Source organism: Nelumbo lutea, chromosome 4 (assembly GCF_056320005.1).
Source record: "Nelumbo lutea isolate HS-2025 chromosome 4, American lotus-T2T, whole genome shotgun sequence".
Taxonomy (NCBI): Eukaryota; Viridiplantae; Streptophyta; class Magnoliopsida; order Proteales; family Nelumbonaceae; genus Nelumbo; species Nelumbo lutea.
This window is the reverse complement of record NC_142687.1, coordinates 71,520,515-71,541,437: the sequence shown is the minus strand read 5'-3', so window position 1 is coordinate 71,541,437 and position 20,923 is coordinate 71,520,515. Positions and strand designations below refer to the sequence as shown.

At 40.6% G+C, this 20,923-nt stretch overlaps 1 protein-coding gene across 1 annotated transcript in view; it reads left to right on the top strand.

Annotated features, from left to right (window-relative positions):
• Positions 1–1,157: 1,157 nt before the first annotated feature.
• Positions 1,158–20,923, top strand: part of RPL3P (ribosomal protein L3 plastid) — a 30,181-nt gene continuing 10,415 nt past the window's right edge. The window contains exons 1-4 of the mRNA XM_088984503.1: positions 1,158–1,736; positions 1,906–2,115; positions 7,354–7,458; positions 14,215–14,328. Of these exons, the coding sequence (XP_088840629.1) occupies positions 1,377–1,736; positions 1,906–2,115; positions 7,354–7,458; positions 14,215–14,328 (789 nt within the window). The 5' untranslated portion in view covers positions 1,158–1,376. The remainder of the gene's footprint in view (positions 1,737–1,905; positions 2,116–7,353; positions 7,459–14,214; positions 14,329–20,923) is intronic.

Genomic DNA, 20,923 nt, shown 5'->3' with positions numbered 1-20,923 from the left:
TCCTTAACATGTAATCTCAACCATCTAAGCCTTAGCAACATCTCATACCCTTAGATCTTCACTCTTTATTTTAGCCACTCACTCTAGGGTGCCACCCACTCCTATTAATCTCTACCTTTCAACCCCTAGGCGCCCAAATATCCACGACTCAATCCTAGGAGCTTAAATCCCAACCTTCCATACTTATAGGCACCCTCTCCTTTTCACTCTAATCGTAGGATCCCTCTAGTTTAATCCTAACCCTCCATTCCTAAACCCTAGGGGCACCCATTTTCTGCATAAACCCATTAGCCGCCCATTTCTTTCTCTCTAATCCTAGTTTTGTCCACCATTCTCTATAAAAAGGACTCCAGGGGCCCTTGAGAACGGGTTGGTTAGCGCAATTCACAGGGCCAAGGCTTCTTTAGGGGTTCAAGGGTTATAAGAAGGAGGACGCCCAATTCTTGTCAAGAGGGGGTTCCTATAAGGAGTTCATCAAACTTGCAACTGTCGCCACTAGAGCTGATCCACCATTTTTATTTTATTTTATTTCTTTCTTTTTGTTTTTCCATTTTTCTAGCAATTTAATTTTTGATTTTGGTTTGATTTAATTTCTGCTTTCTTTGTCTTTTATAGATCTGAATTTGCCTAGTTCAAGGCTAAGGTGTCTCGAGGGGTTCGAGGGCTGAATGGAGGAGGAACGACTTGCAGTTTGTCTTCTTGGAAAGCTACTGCCATTGGATCTGAATTTCAACATATTTTTATTTATTTTCTTGTTAATTTCAGTTTTATTTTATTTCTGAATTTAATTTATTGTCTTTTTCAATTCTAAATATTTAATTTCATCTTTAATAAATTTTATTTTCTTATTTTCTGCAACTCCCAAATATGTTTTCTTATTTGTTCAAAACAAAATAATAATTTTTAACTTTATTTCCTTGAGGATTTGACCTCTTCGTCACTATTAAACTACGTTCTTTATTTAATTTTGAATATTGAAAAAATATAAATTATTAAACTGTGTCTCGGGTGTTTGACGACAGGCCTCTTCACCACAAAACACCCGTGTGCAAAGAACACAGAAATGTTCTCAATGTGCGACTGTATTGTGTATGAATTTTGTGGTCAGCTTATCCGGACTCCAAACGGGCCTTTATAGCGGGCCGGGCCCGGGCGGTTGGTGTTGAATGAACAACTGACCAAAAGACTAAAATGTAAAACCCTACACAAACCTTCTGTTTCTCTTTCTTTCTGTCTTGTCTCTGTCTCTCTCTCTCTCTCAAGGCTTGCGGGGGCGCACCTGGAGTTTTGAACTCTCAGTCTCAACTCACAAGCTGCGCAGTGATGTCTTCAATCTCTTTCTTACAACTGTATCCCTGAAGTCCAGTTCATTAAACATGTCGGCCGCATCGAGAGGCCTCATTTCTCGCATCAGACTTCTCTCAATTGGTCTTAGGACAGTAACAAATGCAACAACGACGACGAACAGCTGCTATCAACTCAGGAGATTCAGTGCTGAGTCTGTGGTAGTCGATGATGGATGTGAGATCGACGACGATGGGACAAGGATCATTGAGGCGAGGCCGGGAGTAATGACACCCCATTCGAAGAGGACTGGAGCAATCGCTATTAAGTGTGGGATGACAGCGCTTTGGGATAAATGGGGAGCTAGGCTTCCGATTACCGTCCTCTGGTTGGACGATAATATTGTATCGCAGGTTAAGACGATCGAGAAGGAAGGGATCAGCTCCCTACAGGTACGATTTGAAGATAGTTCTTTTTTTGTTCATTTCTTTGCTTCCACTTTTCTGCTTATTTTGATATGAATGTTTCAATACTTGTTCTGTTCGGTCGATTTACTATTAATAATTTTGTGTGGATGTTGATTGGATTTTTGAGCGCGGTTTCTGTTATGGTGTTAGTTAGATTGGATGCGGACAGAAAAAGGCAAAACATTTGACGAAGCCCGAAGTTGGTCATTTTAGAGCTCAGGGCGTTCCACTCAAGAGGAAATTGAGGGAATTTCCGGTGACAGAAGATGCGCTTCTTCCTGTTGGTACTCCGATCACAGTCCGTCATTTTGTCCCGGGGCAATACGTGGATGTTACAGGAATCACGCGGGGGAAAGGTTTTCAGGTAATCCAGTTGCCTCTCTCTCTCTCTCTCCCTCTCTCTTTCCTTCCATCTGTGCATGTGTAAAATTACTATTTTGAACATATTATTATATTATAAGATAAGATATTACTGATTATGTTATACATTGTATCTCTTCGTCAAATTTGTTTTTCTGAAACTCTACAAAAATTTCTTCTTTACGATGTCGTTTATTTGAATCAGGGAAATATAAGCCTGTAAGTTCACAAAATCACAAGTGGACTACATACTAATTTACACACATTGGTTAAACAATTTCATAGAAGATACACCACTTGGCTCCTTAATATATCATAATTGGTTTTCAATGAGACATTCTCTTAAATTGATGGTGTTGGCCTGTGGATAGTCAACTTAGTTAATACATGGAACAATGACTGCATTAACAAAGCCATTTTTAGAGGTTTTCTATCTTGATAGCTGATGACTGAAAGAGAGAGTGGTTCATTACGATGGTATTTACTGTGTAGCTTTTTACCCACTTTCTTTTCAATCTCTTTCCAGTCATGACTATATGTTATATAAGCAATTTATACATTAAATAAATTCACACCATCATGTCTTATCATCCATATTTATTATATGGAGTATGTAACCTAGCTGATTTGACTTGGTGATGTCTGAGGGATTTTGTTCTCGGACCTGCAACCAGAGAAGTTTCTTGTTTCCGAAGGTAGGAGAAAAAAAAGTCACCGCAAATTATCTTTATGATAGGTGGTGATGGTAGGTTTCTATGTTCTCATGTTATTTGTAACACGTAAGACCAATAAACCAATTAGCTGATCCTCTAGACTGTATCAACCAAGATTAGGAAGACAGATGCTTGTGGAACTTTCTCAGTTTAGTCATTTTATCTGTCCCTGTTGGGAGGATATTGAGTTCTTATGAAGATTCTTTTAGGTCCAACAATGCCTTCCAAAAGCTTCCTTGATAATATTCTCATGGTGGATTGCATTACTTCTAACTCGGTATCAGGATGAATCAGATAGTTTTACAATTATATCCACCTTGTCTACACTACACATGAAATGCCTAATCCTCTTTCACATACACGATATAGAGTGATAAGCTTGTTGTCTCACATGTATGCATAATCAAGACATTGACTCAGAGAGACAAACACACACACACCAGGGGGGGGGGGTAGGAAAGGAAGAGGGAGGGAGAGTGAGGAGAGAGGACAATGGAGACTATCTCTTATGTGGCAGTGCCATCTCTCCTCTTCTTCCTTTAGTCTTTTTCCAGGAAATGCCTTATTTTTTCTTCTATAAATTTCTACTAAAGCTCATGTAACCCTTAGGTCCTTTAACCTACCACACAACCGTTAAAAATGAAATAAGTTCAGAAAACTAGAAATTTTTTAGTAACAATCAACCTAGACAGAAAGTATGGGCCTTGCAAAGCCATTTTTCTACGAGGAATAGTATAATTTTATTAATTCAGAAACACTGCAGCCTCTCCTAGAAGCTTACAAGTAAATTAAACATAAATTACAGAAATCACAGATGGGCCCAAAGCATTTCTTCCCTCTTTACCCCTTGCTTGGCTAAGACATCAGCCAAAGCATTTGCTGATCTCCCCACTGGCCCACCCACTGTATAGAAACCAACATATTCCTAGTTAGCCAATTAAAATTCTTAATTTCATTCTTGTAGTACCAGATGGGTATTCTCAGGGTTTTTCAACCAGCCTACCATCACCTTGGAATCCCCTTCATTTATCGGATGCTGTACCCCCAATTGGTTTGTAAATTGCACCCCTTATACAGCTGCTAAGAGCTCTTCCCTAATAGAGTCTCTGAATCCTAAAGGACCCGAGTAAAGCAGAACAATCTCTCCAATCTCGTTCCTCAAAACCCCCCACCCCCCCATTCTAGATAGCCCTGGGTTTCCCAAGCTACTTCCATCAAAGTTCAGCTTCAGTGAACCTTGAGACGGAGGTCACCACCTTGTAACTATCTTGTTCTTAAAGGAAGAACACCTCGCTACTGCTGACTAGTTTCTCCAATAATCATTTTATGGGAATTGATGAAAAATTTTCAAAGTCTTCAGCCAATGTTTTGCCCTATTCAACATAGTCTTTCAGTTCCTGGCTGCTCCTTTCCCTCTCTTGAAAAATTCTAGGCTTATAGCATTCCTTTCTTCCCATAACGTCCAAATCAGGGCTGCTTGAGCACATCTCCAAATAATTCTCCCTTTTTTTTGTATGCCAAGAGGAAGTAGAATGGTCAAAGATCATGCGAACTTCAGCTGGTAAGCTCCAACTACCCCCAAATAACAAGAGTGACCGAGCCCATAAGTCTATAGAAAATGGACAAGATATTAGTAGATGGTAACAATCCTCCTCATGAGCTCTATAGAGGGTACACTATTTGGGAGAAATACAAATGAAAGGTCTTCTCTTTTGTAAGTTATCTAGAGTGTTTGCTTTCCCATAGTACACTTCCCAACAAAAAGCCATAATCTTTGGGGGAACTGGCTGCACCAAATTTCCTTTGACGGAAAAAGGTTGTTGGACAGAAGACTGAGAGATGGTCTTGTAGTAAGAAGCCCAAGTAAAGGTCCCTTTGGGTTTAGGAGCCCACACCCTTTTGTTTGTCTTGGAAGGATCCAAGCAAACCTGATTAAGGCAACAAAGCATGTTAGAGAGGGATTCGATTTCATCATCCCTTAATCCCCTATGAAATCCGAAATCCCAATTAGGAGCCATAGGTGTTCCTGAAGATGAGGCAAATTTTGAGACCACCTCTTTTTTATACAATGAAATAGAAAACAGCAAAGGGAAACGGTCCTTTAGAGGGGTGTTTCCTACCCAAATGTCCTCCTAAATTCGGACAACATTGCTAGAACAAACTTCATACCTGATGAACTTGAGAAATTGAGAAAGAGTGTTGTGAATGGCCTTCCAAGGTGTTGCCAAGTTAGCTTGCCTTGAAACGCCAACATCCCACAGTCCACCCATTCTCTGGACTCCCATGAATGCTTCCCACCACTTCATGCCAAAGCCTTTTGCTTTCAAATGACCATCGCCACGACCATTTCTCCAATAGAGCTTGATTTTTTTTCAACCATCCTCCCTATTCCCAAACCTCCCTTGTCTTTGCTTCTACAGATAATTTCCCATTTAATCAAATGATCATTTTTTCTTTTCACAGCTCCCACAGGAAATCTCTCATCAACTTCTCCAACTTCCTGGCTTCCCTAGGTGGTATCCTAAAAATAGATAGGTAATAAGTGGGTAAGTTATCCAATGTAGCTCTTGTTAGGGTGATTCTCCCTCCCAAAGAGATGTAGTTCTTCTTCCATAGTTCCACGAAGCTAAGCTAATCTCTTCTCAAACTTTTCTAGCATTGGGGTCCAAAATCTGCTCTCCCTAGGATTTTCCCCTAATGGAAGCCCTAAGTAAGACATAGGCCAAGAAGAAATGGAACACTCAAGACACTCCGCAATAGCCTCAGTCTACCCATCCTCCAAGTTAATACCCGCTATGCAATTGTTTTCCAAATTTATTTTCAGATTAGATAATCTTTCAAAACCTTTGATTAGCTCCTTTAGGTTTGCTACCTTCTTGCTAATACCTCATTCACAAAAAATCATCAGGTCATTTGCAAACTAAAGTTGGGTAGGAGACTAGGATCTAGTTTCTCCTACTCTAACCCATAATTGTATCTTCTCTATCGTCCTTTGTAATGATTCTACTAATCACATCGGCTACTAAGTAAATAGGAAAGGAGAAAGTGGGTCCCCTTGCTTGACACCCCTACAAGTTGGAAAAGAATCTTTCACCACACCATTAACCAATACAGGGTAGCTACAAGTACTAATACACCAAAATATCCAGCTACAACACTTATCCCCAAACCCGCAGTTCCTCATCATCTTTGATAAAAACTCTAAATCCACCAAGTTATAGGCCTTTTCAAGATCCAATTTACAATCGAAACCTCTTTGCCTAGACCTTTTCATTTCCTTCACACATTCATTCGCAATTAGGATCTGATTTGTTATTTGTCACCCTTGAATGAAAGCCCCTTGAGCAAATAGTTGGGAAAACTTCTTTGATCCTCAAAGAGAGCACTTTAGCCAGAATTTTATAGATTCTTGTAAAGTCATCTTGACTTGGAGCCTTGGATCTATCCATTAGAAAGACAGCTTGCTTAATTTCTTCTTTCTCGAAATTCCTTACCAACCGCCTTGCCGTTTCAACATCCAATCTTGGCCATTCCACCCCCTCCACATCTGCTCTCTCACTCAAAGGCTTCCTATGGATCGATTTAAAATGGTCTACAAGCTTCTTGCCTATGTCATCCTGGTTGGTAATCACCTCCTCATCTATCTCTAACTTGGTCACAAACTTCTTTCTTCGTCTCCCATTGGCCAGATCATGAAAGAATCTAGTGTTCCCATCACCTTCCTTAATCCACTTGTGCCTTGATTTTTGTCTCCAACTGATTTTCTCCCTCAATAGTACCTCTTCCAAATCCTTTTTGAATTGTCTCCTTAATCCTCTATCATCCTTGGTTAGTACATTTTGAGATTCCTCCACATCCAAGTCTTCTATCTGAGTGATTAGGCTCAATTTTTGTTCCTTGATTCTTTCGAAATGATCCCTATTCCACTCTTTTATTTTGGCTCTCAACCTCTTTAGCTTCTTATGAAACTTGACCCCCTTCCATCATAGAAACACAAGCAGAAAAATGAGCCCAAACAAGTAAAAGTTAATCCATCCATCTCATCATCATCATCCAAGCCTTATCCTAACTATGCTCAGCTACATGAATGTTTCGCCTTCCCGTTCTCTTTAAATATATCCATCTATCAATCAAATTCTACACCCTAGCTCTTGCCTCTTGCAACACTGGTCATTTTATGAGAAATGCAATATCTTAGGCAGGGATTTTCTTGGTTTCTGTTAGCTTTAGCATCTACCTTGAAAATTTTCTTTTCTTCTTAATTAATTTAGGTTATACATGATATTTTATGATGCCTGTTTTGTTCATTAACATTGTTTGAGGGATGAGGTATGCACGTCAAGTGTAGGAGTAATATATAACCACAAAATTGATTTGCTGCTTCCAATTGTTATTTTAACATCAATGTATGTGAGCTTTGAGATGAGATTTTGTGACATCAGGTTAGGGTTACAAGAAATTACTAATGGATTTCCTCAAAGTACATATTACAAATTTCTTTCATCTCTAACAAACTCTTGTTTTAACAGGGTGGGATGAAAAGATGGGGATTTTCTGGTATGCCTGCATCTCATGGTGCTTCATTATCACATCGAAGCATTGGTTCTACTGGTCAAAGAGATGCTCCTGGAAGGGTATGTACTATTCCATCTTCACAGTTAAAGGGTTTACAGTTTGTTTGGAAATTGAGTAGCATCTTATGATGTGGTTGCTCACTTGCTCCTTTTTCTTGGCGTTTATTTCATGGTCTGTTGTTTGTTGCTTATTGATTTCCTAAGTAGGTAAAGGAATTTACATGCAGTTTGAAGAATTAATGTTATAGAAATTAGACGCTGGTTTTTGTATTATGTAATTTGCTTATGTGATTAAGTTGGAAGAAAATATCCTTGATTTCTCTTTGTTGGAAGTTGGCTGATTAAGTAGAATTCCAGATCAACCAGCAAAACATATACAGGGAATTGATGCTGGAAAATTTTCTACTTTATAGAAATGTGCAAAATAATCAAGGGATTATGATGGAGGAGCAAACAAATCAAAACTCAAATTTTTTAATTATGATGTTTTTTTTTTGTGTTTTTAGACAATAGGGGCATTTTGGTTTCTCAATGGTCAGATCAAGTTTGGGTCAGGGTGGATCCAGTCCTGCTGGAAAACACAAACCCTATTCCAATGTAGACCAGAAGGTTCTATAGGTACTAGATCCTAAGTTCTGGCCCAAGAAGATCTGATTATATTTGGCAAGCCTTTCACTTGGTAATTTGGCAGTATCATTTTATCCTTTACAAATGATTATTTTAGATATCTTGTATAAAGAATGTTTTTGAACGCATGGATTTCATTAAGTGTGTGTGTGAGTTTACATTGTGTGATTGTTTTAGATATCTTGTATAAAGAATGATTTTGGACCTTGCATAAAACACATTCCAAAGAGTTCATCTCCATTTCACTCCTTAAGCTGCCCCTTGTTTGTGACTTCCCTAAGACTGCTGTCCACACCATAAATGCTGCCTTTAAGGAATATGAGATATCATCCACACTCTAATATGAATTTGTCAGAGGTAAACCATGTGAAGCATGCTTACACAATAGGTTTGGATCTTAATCTAGTCAGAACAGGGAAAATCAATAACCCTCTTATAATCAAAACTCAAATGTTTACCTGGTTCCTATCATATTAATAATTCAGACTCAAAATGCAGACCCAAACCCTGTATAATATGATTGGGTCTGTTGTGCTAACCCAAATCACTGACACTCCCTATCTATTGTTTCTCTGGTTCTGCAAGTTTACCATTTTAGTTATCAATAGCTTATAGCTCACACATTCTCTGTTCCTCAATACCAAAAAAAAAAAAAAAGAAAAAGAAAACTTGCACATTGTTCACCAAAAGAGCTTATTCAACATCTTTGAATGACTAAAATTAGTCCAGGTACATTTCACTTTAGTTCACATATTAGATTGAGATTCTCATGTTTGAAACAGTAGGCCTAAATCTGTTGCAAAAATGGATGCTTGATATGAAAGAATGGTAGGATCCATCTAATGGACGCCAAGAAAGGTGCGGAATGGGGGGTGAATTTCAAAAAAAATTTCCTACATTCTTCCAACTAGGAATCATATTCCCTAAATTTAGAATACATTATTCAAGGATCCTACTTGAACAATAAACAAATCAGATCTGAACCAAAAGGAAACAGGAAGGATTATACCTGATCCGGAGAAATAATATCTCCCAAAGTTGGTGTTCACGCCCAAAGAAGTAACCAAGATCCACTCCTACTGAAGATGACACAGCTGTGGATGGAACGGAACCAGCAGGGTGCGTCCTACACACTGGATTCTTCACAAGAACCCTCTGGAAACCTTGAACACCGAATCCTAGTGTCTTTCTTGCAAGACTATTGTCAAGAACTGCTTTTTTGACTTCTTGTTGCTGCAAAGATCCAATCTTCCAACAGGTAGTGGCGGCGGCTGAAGGAGGAGAAGTCCAGGGACGAAGAGGGCAAAATTGTCTCTTCTCTCTGGAGTCTGTGAGAGATCAAATCTCAGATTGCAGGATGTGTTTCTTGCTTACTCAAACCCCCTAGTTTGAAATCTGATATTTCTGCTAGGGTTTTCTCCTCTTTCTTCTTGATTAAGAAACCTCCCAATATTTTGGGAGTTATCCCAATCCAAATTAGTATTTGGATAGAGGTTGATTTTAATCCTATCTGCAGATTAAGTTAGTTAACTCCTGATCTTATTAGGAGGTTACCAGATTCAAATCTAATTTGAATTTGGTCTCTTAGAGTGGATAAGGTCAAAGACCCAATCATTTTACTAACACTAATCTCAGATTCGCCCTATGAACTGATGATCATATCAGCCCAGTTCGAAATGGGCTTTTGGCCCATTAAGAGTTTAGTGTTTAACTAGTTTCCAACCTGTTGCCCAGTTGGGCTTCTTTGTATGGCGTGGGACCCAAGCATTGATCTACACACCAGTCACATGGGTTCGGCCTAGCTTTTATTACAAGGCCTAGCCGAATTCACTAAAAGACTCGGTGACCCCCTTGAGCCCATCACATGGACCCTATGGGCCCAACACTTACATTAAGTAGTCCCTGGGCCAAGCCATCTTATAAAAACCCAGGGACTGTGGACAGGTGCAAGATTAGCCCATCAGGTATTATCCTAAATGGTCTTACACTTAACCTCTCAGCCCTTAATGATCAAGCACTGCCCGACAAGAGAAGACCTCTCTCTCGGCTGCAAGGAACAGTGCCGCACTCTCTACTCACATGGATCCCGGGAATTAAAACCTTTTGCAAATCTTTTGAAACCGTACATATATATATATATATATATTATTTTTGCAAAACAAAATTTCAACGATTGAAATCAACTGCCGGCAGTTTGGTTTCCATCAGAGAGAGTGCAATCCCGATCATTATCATTGTCCGACAAAGGGGCTGATCCTGTCACTATGACCACTCACTCAAACAAAGGGATTGTGGACAGGTGCAAGATTAGCCCATCAGGTATTATCCTAAATGGTCTTACACTTAACCTCTCAGCCCTTAATGATCAAGCACTGCTCGACAAGAGAAGACCTCTCTCTCGGCTGCAAGGAACAGTGTCGCACTCTCTACTCACATGGATCCCAGGAATTAAAACCTTTTACAAATCTTTTGAAACCGTACATATACATATATATATATATATATATATATATTCCAACGATTGAAATCAACTGCCGGCAGTTTGGTTTCCATCAGAGAGAGTGCATTATCGATCATTACCATTGTCCGACGAAGGGGCTGATCCCGTCACTATGACCACTCACTCAGATGAATTCTCAGACTGCCCCAACATGTCCAGGTTTTGACCCCCACTAAGGATCTCACTGATTGACACATCAAAGACAGCCCGATCCGACACCTAGTGATGTGTCATAATCGAGTTTAGGGGTCAGGTGTAACTTTTCAGTTTTGCCCATCTATCTCCAAGGTCTAGGGCAATACTGGAAATCTGGTCCGGTTCAAGGGTTCAAGCAATCCCATATTGCATGTGCCTTGGGTCTTACCCTGATGGCCGAAACAAGCCATCGCAACACTTGGTGGCACACCAGTATCATCCTTGGCAGGATAAATCTCCCAGACTTATCCAATGGCTGTGAATATTTAAAACTAACACAAGTTTCTATAAGTGTCCATTTTTAGGGTCTTACACAGAATTATACCAAACAACATGAATCAAACATGCACTTTAATTTATATCCACTAAATAACAAAAGTACATCAAATCATCGTGAAACTCTATCTAAAACCGTAAAGTTCTTCAGAAAGCATATTTTCACTCTTTTCGGCAAGTTGCAATCTAAACCCCACCTAACATGGTTGCCTTCTAAAACTGTCCATGCTAAACACACCTGCAAATTTTCTTTGAAAATTTTTATCTTCGATATATTTTCCTCAAATGGAAACTTTTTACAATTTCGGGACAAAACCAATTTTGGAAGTTAAGCCCTGAGAGCCTTTCTAACCTAATCAATCTATTTAGTCTTGGAATCATTCATAAAGCCTATTCTAGCTAATTAAGACCTTTTTTTTTCGATCAACAACTGGAACTCATTAGATTAAAAGAATTTAGTTATAGCGCTCCAAAGAGAGATAAACAAGCTTAACTCTCTCCAGGAAGATAACAAAAAAGAAAAGGTTACAGAACAGCAGAAAACATTTGATCCCTTCCCACCCCCTGCTTTGCCAAAGCATCAGTAAATGCATTTGCTGTTCTCTTGACCCACTAAAACTTAATTTGCAGTCCTTTACTTAGCCAGTTAATGTCCCTCCTCTCATTAGCATATTTCCAAAGTCCACTACCTTCTTGTAACCAACTTTGAGTCCCCTTCAATGACTAACTTTTGTATATTCAGTTCCTTAGACTTTGAGAGAGTCTTATTACCCTCCAGTACTATATAGACCTCAGCTTTGAGAGAGTCTCCAAACCCAATGGGACCTGAATACAAAGTGAGCACCTTTCCATCCTCATCTCTAAAAACCCCTCCTTCACCTGATGGACCTGGATTTCCCTCACTACTTTCGTCAAAGTTTAGCTTTATAAGTCCACTTCTTGGTGGTGACCACACAAGACAAACTAAAGAGCGGGCAGGAGCAGAATTTGCTACTTCTAGCCAGCTAGCTATTCAGCAACATATCTGTAGAAATATCAACAAATAGGTCCAAGGATTTCAGCCAATGTACCACCCTCACTATTCAGCAACATATCTGTAGAAATATCAACAAATAGGTCCAAGGATTTCAGCCAATGTACCACCCTCACTATTACTACTTCAATAAGGCATTCTTCACTTATTTCAACTTCAAAGAAAATTCTGGTGTTCCTTTCCTCCCAAAGAGTCCAGCAAACAACCCTCACACATCTCCATATTATCCTTCCTCTTTTGTTTGGCTAACTAAAGAATGAGGGGCTAAACAAACTTTGAATGTTTGGCGGTGGGGTCCACCTATAACCAAAAGAGGAAAGAAACCATTCCCAAAGATCAGTAGCAAAGGGGCAAGAAACTAATAAGTGGTAGGAGCTTTCACCATTAGCCTTGCAAAGAATGCACCAATTCAGAGACAGGCACCAAAAAGGCCTTTTTTGTTGGAGTACGCCACAAGTATTACATCTTCCGAGGAAGGCTTCCCAACAAAAGGCTCCAATCCTTGGAGGAATCGGCTCACCCCAAACATCCTTAACTGGAAAGTTTTGTGCAAATGGACTCGATGAAGGTAGTAGGGACTTGAAGAAAGAGGCACAAGAGAAGGTTCCAGAGGGAGTTAGGGTCCACAGTCTCTTATCCCTCTTAAAGGGATCCAACACCACCCGGTCTAAGATCTGAACCAGACTCATGACATTTTCAACCTCTACATCCCTTGCACAGGCGAGGTGCATTTTGGGGTATGCGCCTCGCCCAGGTCCTAGGCACACCCCTTTCAAAAGGCGCACGCTTGATGCACCTTGCGCCTCAGCTCCGAGAACCCCCTATTTGATAATGTTGTTCATTCATTCATTGCAGTAAAATATCTTCTTAAAAGGCAATGAAAGTTATAAAATCATTATTTTTTGTGAGAAATAAGAATTTCAGACCCTAACATAGATTTGTTCGGGCTTGCCTTGAGGGGTGTGGTACAAGCGACTCATAGAATCAAGAATGCAATATGTTTTACATCACATTAGCTACGTGAAGTAATGCAATTAAGGAAAAAGAGATTGTGGGTTTTACATGCTTGAAAATGCTTTATATGATTGCTTTTATTTTTAAATTTTCATTTGAATATGCTTTACATGTTATGTTTATGTATTTTAATTTTAGATAATAGGTTTTTTAAAACATTTATTTTAAAATTTAAGTTTATATTTTTTATTAACATTATGTTTAATATTTTTTGCATTTTTTGAATTTTCTGACTTTTTTGAATTTTAGTTTTTTTTTTTTTTTGTAATTTTGTGCCTTTTTTTAAAAAAGGCATGCGCCTCAGGTGCAAATTGGCCCTTGCGCTTTTTTTGCACCTTGCACTTTTAAAACACTGCCCCATACAACAAAGATCACCAGCATTTTACAAATACCTCAGTAATACATCCGAGTAAAAGAAAAGAAACACTCTGAGCACAGTTCAGGCTCTCAGCTAACCTAATCATCCTCCCAATAACCTCCTAAGATCCCCCTGAATAATATACCACCACTCTTACAACAATGAATCCTCAGCTTTGAAATTTCACATATTCTCTACTCCTCTATGTATACATACATATGTGTGTATGCATGTGTGTATACATATCTGTATGGATTGGCTTACATATTATGAACATATTGCTCCAGACACTCCAAGGAAAAATTCCTACTTTTGCACATACCCTAACCAATGCCATGACATGCAATTCTACTCCTATACTATTTGTAATTTTCTTCTTTGGTTCATGTGCTGGATATAATATTTAGTTTCTGTGGAGATGGATGAGTATGAAAATCCTGATATTTGTAGTTTCAGCTTCTCATATTGAGGATGTAGGTAAATTAACTTTGTCTTGTTGTTGCTTTACTCCTGTATGTTGGAGGTGTTCTGGGTAACTGTGCAATGGGCCTTCCCCCCTAGTTCCCCTTTATCCTTATAATAAAGGGATGTGGCTTAGGCTGGCTTGGGTTGAGTATTTATTAGATTTCGAAAGGCTCTGGCCCAATGCAGTAGAAATATTTCAAATTGGGTACCCAAGTTGAATGTTTATATGCTTACATACACAGAGGAAAAGAAAAAAGCAAGCATGGGGAAAAATGAAAAAGTATGAATGGAGTGGCAAGGATGTGACTGGTATGGAACTGACACCTACAATTTATGTTGTATAAACAGGTTTTCAAGGGCAAGAAAATGCCTGGGCGCATGGGTGGGAAGCAATGCACGGTTAAAAATGTATGGGTCTACAAGATAGATCCTGCAAGGAATTTGATGTGGGTGAAAGGCCAGGTATGATTTTTTGAACTGGCTCTTTTTGTTTTCTTTTGGTAATAAGGTAGAAATTTACTAAAATAAAAAAAGGGAATGTTACCACTAAGGTGAAGAAGTTTGACCCAGAATCAAGAGACAAACAACTTGCATCAGAAATCAAGCAACAAAGAACAACTGAATTTCATTATTTCCAAAATTGTAAAGCTGACCAAGAATCAACATTGAGGGATGTGTTTTCCTACTCTTGAAATGCAGGAAATGAACCAAGATCCTTTTTTTTGATAAATGAATAGATTTCATTGACCAGAGATTAAAGCAGTTACAAGCGCCCCTTTTGGGGGGGGGGGCACAAGATGCAGCCACACCCTTGAGCCAAAAAAACTGAAATTTGAACTGAAAAAATTAACTATGACAACTCAGCCACAAACAGTAACTCCCTAACAGCCCCTTGTTTAGCCAAGACATCAGCCATAACATTGGCTGACCTGCTCACCCATTGTATTCTGATTGTCATATTCCCTTGTTAGCCACTTGACTTTCCTTAATAAGTCCCTGTATTTCCAAATAGCAGAATCTGGATCCTGTAACCACTCTATCACCACCATAGAGTCTCCAATACATAATCTGTCGACACCCAGTTGGCTTACAATCTGAATTCCTTGTACCACAGCTAGTAGTTCAGTTCTAACAGAGTCTCCTGATCCCACTGGGCCTGAGAAAAGATATAATAAGTTGCCTGTCTCTTTCCTCAAAACCCCACCCACACCTGAGCACCCTGGATTTCCTTGACTGCTTCCATCAAAGTTCAATTTTATGAACCCATCCACAAGTAAATACCATTGTGAGATACTTCTAGTGCTTCTTGTGGAACTGTTAGTCACTGCCAACCAGTTTCTCCATTGATCATCAAATTTACAAGAGTGGAATGAGATAAGGGTTCTCAACCAATGTACCTTGTTAAAATGCACTTCTTTAGTTCTGAGAGACTTCTTTTTCACGGAAGATTCTGCTGTTCCTTTCTTCTCAAATTCTCCAAAGGGTGGCTGCTCTAATACTCCACATAATTTTCCCCTCTTTGTGGGCCAAACAAATAGAGCTTGATAAAAAAATAAGCGCATTTCTGCTTGTAGGTTCCACCTACACCCAACCAAAGAGAGTATACAACTCCAATTAGCTGCAACCAAAGGACAGAGAGAAATTAGTGAGAGCAAGTCTCCCCACTAGCTTTGCACAAAAAGCACCAGTTAGGCAATAGACACAAGAAAGGTCTTCTCTTTTGCAGGTTGTCCAAAGTGTTAATCTTTCCATGAAAGACTTCCCAACAAAATATAGCAATTTTGGATGGCACCAGATTAAACCAAAATTCCTTAACTGGAAACACCCTAGGAATGGGAACAAATGGCCTTAAAAAAGGAGGTACAAGAAAAGGTACCTTTTGGACCGGGTGACCAAAGCCTTGAAAAAGGACTGGATGAACCTTTCCAGCATCAGAGTGAATTCCAGCAACAATTCTTCTCTTGTAGGATTGCTTCTGCTTAATTATCCTTCAATCCTCCCCTGCCCCACCCAAGAGATTGTGAAAGGAGCATATTCCAAATAATCTTAGCTTTTCTTACCTGCATGAATGAAAGGTCAAGAGGGAAAGGTTTTTATGCGGTTGAGTGGTATTAAAAAAACTTAATTTTGAATAACTGAAAGAAAAAAGGGTAAAATGAAATCTGCTACTTTTCACTAAATGAACAAAAGTCACATCTTCTCCATGATTCTTGCACATGAAGCAGTGACTTGTAATACATCAAGTTCTTGTGCATAGTTCTCAGAATTTACATCACTGCTCCAGAAAAAAGTTTTGTAGCTTTGACGGGTAAGATCATTCAATCAGGTTTCATTACCTGGGCATCATGTGGACGCGTATTGGGAGCAGCAGCAGCAATGATCTGGTGTTCTCATCCTATCCAATTCGGCAGCAACAGTCTTATCCATTCGGCAGATTAGATTAGACTATCTTGTTATTCTTATCTTATCTTATTAAGTTAGTAGATTAGATTATCTTATCTTATTAGGTTGTCTTATTTTATCAGATTAGGATTAAGAGACTTATCTTATCAGATTAGGATTAAGAGAGACTTATCTTATCAGATTAGGATTAAGAGAGACTTATTTTATCTTATCAGTCTTATCTTATCAAGATAAAGCTGGAGGTCTCCTTATTCAGTAAGGAGTCTCCCTAAGAACAAGACTCTTGTAATCTCCTATTTAAGGAGCCACTATTAGTGAATAAAGGCATTGAATATTCAGTCAAGAAGAGAGTAAGGAGAGTTGGTGATCTCTTGGACAAATCACCATTAGGGCGGCCAAGATAGGTTCATCAAGAGCAGCGAGGAACAAGGGAAAACAGGAGGTTTTCCCCGTGGACCGACCCGTGACAAGATCTTATTCGCGGGCCCATAACATTTTGGTATCAGAGCAAGGCGTCATGGGTGATCTGGAGCAGTTGCCGTCCAGGGTCCACGAACTCGAGCATCGGCTCGTGGAGACCAGCTCGGAAGTACGGGAAATCAAGGACGAAGTAGTGGCCGCCGATCGGATTTGTCCAAACAGTTTTAATTCGGGAAATCAAGGACGAAGTAGCAGCCGCCGAACTACTAACTGCAATTCAGCCCATACACCTAGTAGACATTAATTGTTAATGCTTAGGTTTTTAAATGGGCTATTCGATGGGCTTTACAACAGTTAATTGATTGGATCAATTCCTCCTTTACATGTGATGTTTGGATGTTTGATGTGTTGCGACCATGGGCCATAAGCACTTGGCCCATGTTGACTCGTTAGTGGCTCTTGTGCACACCATGACTGAATGCACATCATTGCCATGGTGTCCCTTAAGGTCATTGGATGACCCCCTCTCTACTTGATGGGCCCCACAACCCTGAAAAGGGATGCGTACGGAACCCTTAGCCGATTAAGGCCCACCGGAAATCTGACTTTATGAAAGTCAGTGGGAGCCACTTTGGTTTGACCTAAATTAGAAGTAGGGCGTAATTTTGTTCCCTCCAGCAAATATGAATGCATGTGATAGGGAGATCCATATGATGGACTCTCTAAAGGCCTTTCGTCATTAGCACAATGATGGGTTCATCAGTAATGAGGAAATGCACCATGAAATTGGGCTATCCATTTGCTGTTGGATCTGTTAGAGTGTTTCATAAGATGTAGGGGCGTCATAGACCGATGTGGGAGGGGCTTCACCAGAAAATGGGAACTCTCTCACGGTACCTTGGCGTAACCTGAATATGATGGGTGTGCACTCACTGGGCAGAAAGGTTTACCTGAAAACAACTCTGAACCTTGTTTGACAGAGGCCAAAGGGATACTCATTTGATGAGTGGATATGATCTGTCACAGAAAGGTGGTGGGGTTTTACAGCTGAAACAGTTGGCTTCACGCACCTTATGTGATTTCCCACATTTCCAGAGACATTTCGTCATCTCTGTCACTGAGAAAGGAGGGAAATCTTAGGGATGAACAAATGGGAATGGAACATAGATTAAAAACCATATCTATGTAGGTAACATGAATCAAACTAAGGTTGTGGACTAACGTCTTTGTTGTTTTATCAAAAAATGGCAAACGTCAATTTGCAAAGCTTCTAGACGATAACAAGCTTAAGGGCCCAAACTATGCCGACTGGTACAAGAATCTTATGCTGGTCTTAACTTCTGAAAAGTTAGACAAGGTGGTGAAAAATCCTGCCCCGGAATGTCCGGGTGATAGGGCTTCTGAGGCCCATAGGAGGGACTACCAAGATTGGGAGCATAAGAACTCCCTAGCCCGCTGCTTTGTCATTGCCTCATTAGACAACTCAATACAGAGGCAGTTCGATCAGATCGAACTAGCCAAGGACATATTGGACAGTCTAGGAACAATGTATGAAGAGCAGAACCGTTATACTCGACAGAAGGTCCTGAAATTGTTCATGACCGTGCAGATGACCAAAGGGAAGAAAGTTCATGACCATTGTCTTCGGATGATGGGATACATTAACGAATTCGAAGCTCTTCGACGAAGTAGCGGTCGCCGAACTGCTAACTGCATATTGGGTTTGCAGCTTTCTTCTGGGGCTTCTTTGCCTTTCTCTTTTTCTTGCCCGATTTGTTAGCTTCAGCAAGCATAACCGCAGGCTCATCCTTCTTGAGGAGATCCTCGGCCCTCTGCAACATATTGCTGAGTTCTTGGACGCTGACATTCAACTTATTCATATTGTAGTTCATTGTGAACGCACTGAAGGAAGAGGGCAAAGAATTCAGGATGGCATCCACTTGCGTGGCAAGATCTAGCCCGGATCCAAACTGCTAACTACATATTGGGTTTGCAGCTTTCTTCTGGGGCTTCTTTGCCTTTCTCTTTTTCTTGCCCGATTTGTTAGCTTCAGCAAGCATAACCACAGGCTCATCCTTCTTGAGTAGATCCCCGGCTCTCTGCAACATATTGCTGAGTTCCTGGACGCTGACATTCAACTTATTCATATTTTAGTTCATTGTGAACGCATTGAAGGAAGAGGGCAAAGAATTGAGGATGGCATCCACTTGCATGCCAAGATCTAGCCCGGATCCAAGAGCTTCAAGTTCGTTAATGTAACCCATCATCCGAAGACAATGGTCATGAACTTTCTGCCCTTTGGTCATCTGCGCGGTCATGAACAATTTCAGGACCTTCTGTCGAGTAGAACGGTTATGCTCTTCATACATTGTTCTTAGACTGTCTAATATGTCCTTGGCTAGTTCGATCTGATCGAACTGCCTCTGTATTGAGTTGTCTAATGAGGCAACGACAAAGCAGTAGGCTAGGGAGTTCTTATCCTCCCACTCTTGGTAGTCCCTCCTACGGGCCTCAGAAGCCCTATCACCCGGACGTTCCGGGGCAGGATTTTTCACCACCTTGTCTAACTTTTCGGAAGTTAGGACCAGCATAAGATTTTTGTACCAGTCGGCATAGTTTGGGCCCTTAAGCTTGTTATCATCTAGAAGCTTTGCAAATTGACCGTTTGCCATTTTCTGATAAAATAGCAAAATCATTAGTCCACAACCTTAGTTTGATTCATGTTACCTACATAGATATGGCTTTTAATCTATGTTCCATTCCCATTTATTCATCTCTGAGATTTCCCTCCTTTCTCAGTGACGGAGACGACGAAATGTCTCTGGAAATGTGGGAAATCACATGGGGTGCGTGAAGCCAACTGTTTCAGCTGCAAAACCCCACCACCTTTCTGTGACGGATCATATCCACTCATCAAATGATTTTCCTTTTGGCCTCTGTCAGACAAGGTTCAGAGCCGTTTTCAGGTAAACCTTTCTGTCCAGTGAGTGCACACCCATCATATTCAGGTTACGCAAAGGTACCGTGAGAGAGTTCTCATTTTCTGGTGAAGCCCCTCCCACATCTGTCTATGACGCCCCTATCATCTTATGAAACACTCTAACAGATCCAACAACAAATGGATAGCCCAATTTCATGGTGCGTTTTCTCATTATTGATGGACCCATCATTGTGCTAATGACGGAAGGCCTTTAGAGAGTCCATCATATGGATCTCCCTATTACATGCATTCATATTTGCTGGAGGGAACAAAATTACGCCCTACTTCTAATTTAGGTCAAACCAAAGTGGCTCCCACTGACTTTCATAAAGTCAGATTTCCGGTGGGCCTTAATCGGCTAGGGGTTCCGTACGCATCCCTTTTCAGGTTTGTGGGGCCCACCAAGTAGAGAGGGGGTCATCCAATGACCTTAAGGGACACCATGGCAATGATGTGCATTCAGCCATGGTGTGCGCAAGAGCCACTAACGAGTCAACATGGGCCAAGTGCTTATGGCCCATGGTCGTAGCACATCAAACATCCAAACATCACATGTAAAGGAGGAATTGATCCAATCAATTAACTGTTGTAAAGCTCATCGAATAGCCCATTTAAAAACCTAAGCATTAACAATTAATGTCTACTAGGTGTATGGGCTGAATTGCAGTTGGCAGTTCAGCGGCCGCTACTTCGTCCTTGATTTCCCGAATTATTCCTTTCTAGCAAGGAGGGGAACATAGAAGGGGAGGCAGCCACTAGCGGCCGCCGATCGGATCTGTCAGAGTCTTCTGGCAAGCAGCAGTTCGTCAACCAGGGGGCCGCAGTCATTCCCAAGTACAACAGGTTAGAATTCCCGTCTTACAACGTCAACGGAGATCCCTTGGGCTGGTTGTACCAGTGCGAGCAATTTTTCCGAAATCAACAGATAGACGACCGGGATAAGGTAAATCTAGCCGCCTTTCACTTAACAGAAGAAGCGCAACTGTGGTTCTATCGATTAGAACAGGAAGAACCCGAGCTCAGTTGGCCCTAGTTCAAGTCCAACTGCCTTCTTAGGTTTGGGCCCCTACTGACAAGCAACCCCTTAGGCGAGCTGATTAACCTTAAACAAACCGGCACGGTGGCAGAATACCAGCGCCAGTTCCAGACCTTCCTCGCGAGGGCGTCTTCAGTGCGACCGGACCAGCATGTAGACATGTTCACGGCAGGGTTAGCAGAACCCTTGAGGGTGGATGTGGAGATGCAACACCCCCC